The following is a 4989-nucleotide window of genomic DNA, read 5'->3' on the forward strand; positions in this document are numbered from 1 at the left end:
CCAGCTTATTTTTGAGCATAATTTGTGGTTGAACTGCCGATTGTGCCCAAAGCAGAAACTCTTGGCCCATATCTTCACTGGCATTAATGAATCCCATCACAAATAGAGGTTGGAACTCCCTTATCCGGGACTCCCTCATCGGCACCACCCCGCGTCCGGCATGATTCCGGCAGCAGGGGGCGCATGCACAGAACATGGCCGACCTCCACCCCGACATTGGGGCTGCTCCGACACTCGGCCCGCCGAGGGCCCACCCTCACTTGGCCTGCTGGGGCCGCTCCGACACTCGGCCCGCCGAGGGCCCACCCACACTCGGCCTGCTGGGGCCGCTCCGACACTCGGCCCGCCGAAGCCCACCCTCACTTGGCCTGCTGGGGCCGCTCCGACACTCGGCCCGCCAGGGGCCCACCCACACTCGGCCTGCTGGGGCCGCTCCGACACTCGGGCCGCCGAGGGCCCACCCACACTTGGCCTGCTGGGGCCGCTCCGACACTCGGCCCACCGAGGGCCCACCCACACTTGGCCTGCTGGGGCCGCTCCGACACTCGGGCCGCCGAGGGCCCACCCACACTTGGCCTGCTGGGGCCGCTCCGACACTCGGGCCACCAGGGGCCCACCCACACTTGGCCTGCTGGGGCCGCTCCGACACTTGGCCCACCGAGGGCCCACCCACACTTGGCCTGCTGGGGCCGCTCCGACACTCGGCCCACTGAGGGCCCACCCACACTTGGCCTTCTGGGGTCGCTCCAACACTCGGGCCACCGAGGGCCCACCCACACTTGGCCTTCTGGGGTCGCTCCGACACTCGGCCCGCCGAGGGCCCACCCACACTTGGCCTTCTGGGGTCGCTCCGACACTCGGCCCGCCAGGGGCCCACCCACACTTGGCCTGCTGGGGCCGCTCCGACACTCGACCCGCCGAGAGCCCACCCACACTTGGCCTGCTGGGGCCGCTCCGACACTCGGCCCACCGAGGGCCCACCCACACTTGGCCTGCTGGGGCCGCTCCGACACTCGGCCCACTGAGGGCCCACCCACACTTGGCCTTCTGGGGTCGCTCCAACACTCGGGCCACCGAGGGCCCACCCACACTTGGCCTTCTGGGGTCGCTCCGACACTCGGCCCGCCGAGGGCCCACCCACACTTGGCCTTCTGGGGTCGCTCCGACACTCGGCCCGCCAGGGGCCCACCCACACTTGGCCTGCTGGGGCCGCTCCGACACTCGGGCCGCCGAGGGCCCACCCACACTTGGCCTGCTGGGGCCGCTCCGACACTCGGCCCACCGAGGGCCCACCCACACTTGGCCTGCTGGGGCCGCTCCGACACTCGGGCCGCCGAGGGCCCACCCACACTTGGCCTGCTGGGGCCGCTCCGACACTCGGCCCGCCAGGGGCCCACCCACACTTGGCCTGCTGGGGCCGCTCCGACACTTGGCCCACCGAGGGCCCACCCACACTTGGCCTGCTGGGGCCGCTCCGACACTCGGCCCACTGAGGGCCCACCCACACTTGGCCTTCTGGGGTCGCTCCAACACTCGGGCCACCGAGGGCCCACCCACACTTGGCCTTCTGGGGTCGCTCCGACACTCGGCCCGCCGAGGGCCCACCCACACTTGGCCTTCTGGGGTCGCTCCGACACTCGGCCCGCCAGGGGCCCACCCACACTTGGCCTGCTGGGGCCGCTCCGACACTCGACCCGCCGAGAGCCCACCCACACTTGGCCTGCTGGGGCCGCTCCGACACTCGGCCCACCGAGGGCCCACCCACACTTGGCCTGCTGGGGCCGCTCCGACACTCGGCCCACCAGGTGCCCACCCACACTCGGCCTGCTGGGGCCGCTCCGACACTCGACCCGCCGAGGGTCCACCCACACTTGGCCTGCTGGGGCCGCTCCGACACTCGGGCCGCCAGGGGCCCACCCACAGTTGGCCTGCTGGGGCCGCTCCGACACTCGGCCCACCGAGGGCCCACCCACACTTGGCCTGCTGGGGCCGCTCCGACACTCGTCCCACCAGGTGCCCACCCACACTCGGCCTGCTGGGGCCGCTCCAACACTCGACCCGCCAGGGGCCCACCCACACTTGGCCTTCTGGGGCTGTGCCGACACTCGGCCCGCCGAGGGTCCACCCACACTTGGCCTGCTGGGGCCGCTCCGACACTCGGGCCGCCGAGGGTCCACCCACACTTGGCCTGCTGGGGTCGCTCCGACACTCGGGCCGCCAAGGGTCCACCCACACTTGGCCTGCTGGGGCCGCTCCGACACTCGGCCCGCCGGGGGCCCACCCACACTTGGCCTGCTGGGGCCGCTCCGACACTCGGCCCGCCGGGGGCCCACCCACACTTGGCCTGCTGGGGTCGCTCCGACACTCGGCCCACCGAGGGCCCACCCACACTTGGCCTGCTGGGGCCGCTCCGACACTCGACCCGCCGGGGGCCCACCCACACTTGGCCTGCTGGGGCCGCTCCGACACTCGGCCCGCCGGGGGCCCACCCACACTTGGCCTGCTGGGGCCGCTCCGACACTCGGCCCGCCGGGGGCCCACCCACACTTGGCCTGCTGGGGCCGCTCCGACACTCGGCCCGCCGGGGGCCCACCCACACTTGGCCTGCTGGGGCCGCTCCGACACTCGGCCCGCCGGGGGCCCACCCACACTCGGCCTGCTGGGGCCGCTCCGACACTCGGCCCGCCGGGGGCCCACCCACACTTGGCCTGCTGGGGCTGTGCCGACACTTGGGCCGTTGGGGCTGCTCTGACACTCGGCCCACCGACACTTCCTTTGCGGCTCACCGACCCGCCGAGGGCCCGCCGACACTTCCTTTGCGGCTCACCGACCCGCCGAGGGCCCGCCGACACTTCCTTTGCGGCTCACCGACCCGCCGAGGGCCCGCCGACACTTCCTTTGCGGCTCACCGACCCGCCGAGGGCCCGCTGACACTTCGGGCCTGCCCAGGGCGCCAACCTCTTTCCCCCGCCCCTCCCCGACCTCGGGCCGCTGACCTCCCATCATCCGGCAAAATCCCTTATTCAGCACAGGCCAGGTCCCGAGGGTGTCGGATAAGGGAGCTTCAACCTGTACAATAAATATTCAGTGTGCTCATTTGCCTTGACATTGCCTTTAAGTGGAATATTAATATCTTTTTGTTTTAAGAATGTTTTTTTCACCCATCTGTTCAAATCTCACCAGTAACCTTTAGAAGGAAACACTATGCTAATAACACATTGCAACACATGATTGTGAAAAACAGTCATCACAATGATTTGTAGGTGCTTAGTATTTATATTCTGAGAGCACTGACATTGTTTAGTTTTTAGATTGTGCTTTAAATAAACAGTTACTTTCATTGGTTTCCTTGGGGTTTCATTTAGTGTGTACTTTTTAAACAAACATTCGTGCAAAATCCCTGCCTGCACTATTTTAACAGTTATTTTTAACCTGGTTTTAAATGGTTTGGTTTAATGGCTGCATTGAAATAGTTCAGAAAGGGATTGCGGATATGGACCATTTTAAGAGGGAGATAGATAGATTTCTAGAAACAAAAGACATCAAAGGGTATGGGGAAAAAGCGGTAATATGGTGTTGAGATAGAGGATCAGCCATGATCATATTGAACGGTGGTGCGGACTCAAAGGGCCGAATGGCATACTACTGCTCCTATTTTCTATGTTTCTATGTTTCTGCTAAAAATAGTATAATCACCTTGTCATTCATACTGTAAATTTAAAAAGTCAGATACCAATCATTGAGTGTCATTTTAATTCACCAGCAAATACCATTTAAACGGTCAGCCAGTACCAAGAACAGTGCCACTTGTGACTATTTTTCAGGGGTAAAGTTACCACTTCCAGAAAAAAGAAACGTGCAGAAGCTAACAGTGCAGATTTAAGAATGATTTCAGAGTTACTTATAGGATGGATTAGGCCGAGGAACAAGAAAAAACAAGTACTGAGAAAATGCAAAACACTACAGATGCAGGAAATATGAAAAAAAAACACTGGAAATGCGGGAAACAAAGAAAATCGTTGGGGTGGAAATTTGATCGCGTCTCTGTTGCGGCATTATCCAGGCGGAGCGATAAATTTTGCACCGGGAAATGGTTTGCGTCTGCAGCCGTAAAATTCATCAGCTGGGTCCTGAGTGTGGAGAGTAATGTAAAGGGAGGTGTTACATGCCTCTTTTAGGGCGCTAGGTCGGCTGAGCAACTGAAAATCCCGAGCTAAACAGTCGGTCTTGGAGTGTCCTAAGAGAGGTTTCCCTGGTAGAAAAAAAAATCGCCAAAAAATACCATTCCTAATACTTTACTGATGTCACATCACCATAACTCGCAAAAATAAAAAAATTACAATCACACTTACCTCAGGTAGGCATTCCTTCCCTTACTGCGGCCGATACAGCTCGGACTGCCAGCTTTCCCAGGTGGTCCCACTAGGGCGCGCTGCAGGGCTTTACGAGTCGGGCAAGAAACAAATTTCAAAACGGTGTCACAACCAGGGGTGTTGCACACCGGTTCGTCTCTCCCATGCCCCCACAAACCCGGCACCGAATGTCCCGGCCCCATTACCGGCCCTCCAGGGCGCAAACAGAGGCGGCAACAAACCGAAAATCCAGCCCTTGCATTTATATAAGCACCTTTCTTTACCTCAGGACATCCCAAAGTGCTTTACAGTCAATGAAGTATTTTTGAATTGCAGTCACTGTTGGAAAGTAGGAACCTGTTTGGTTCAGATATCAGATTACTGAGAAGCTGCAGTAAGTTGGCTTGGTTCTGATCTGTCATCACCAGGCTATCAAGTTGAAGCAAATTAAACCATAAGGAAACTCTGCTTGTCTCCTCTTGCCAAAGAGGATAGTTAACTAGCTGCTAATTAGATAATTCACAAACATAGGTTTCAGCCTTCGTTAGGCAAACTAGATACCATGAGCTCCTCGTGAGTGGCATGGTGCACCATAAAATGTAAGAGTAATTGCCACCACCTTGCTGAGTGTAATGAG

The 4989-nt window shown here is 60.5% G+C and overlaps 1 protein-coding gene across 1 annotated transcript; it reads right to left on the reverse strand.

Annotated features, from left to right (window-relative positions):
• Window positions 1–256: 256 nt before the first annotated feature.
• Window positions 257–4555, reverse strand: LOC139278196 (spidroin-2-like). The gene is made up of 2 exons (XM_070896846.1): window positions 4353–4555; window positions 257–2717 (listed from the first exon to the last, which is right to left on the reverse strand). The coding sequence occupies exons 1-2, from the start codon at window positions 4553–4555 to the stop codon at window positions 257–259; spliced, it is 2664 nt and encodes an 887-aa protein (XP_070752947.1).
• Between the last annotated feature and the right edge of the window lie 434 nt (window positions 4556–4989).

This window comes from Pristiophorus japonicus, chromosome 13 (assembly GCF_044704955.1).
Source record: "Pristiophorus japonicus isolate sPriJap1 chromosome 13, sPriJap1.hap1, whole genome shotgun sequence".
NCBI lineage: Eukaryota > Metazoa > Chordata > Chondrichthyes > Pristiophoridae > Pristiophorus > Pristiophorus japonicus.

Excerpts from the sequence above, each read along its gene's own strand:
- LOC139278196 (XM_070896846.1), bottom strand. The coding sequence starts at position 4,555 with ATGGGGCCGGGACATTCGGTGCCGGGTTTGTGGGGGCATGGGAGAGAC. Across the intron at positions 2,718-4,352 it reads GGAAGGAATGCCTACCTGAG|CCCCAGCAGGCCAAGTGTGG; the intron begins GTAAGTGTGATT and ends GTGTCGGCACAG.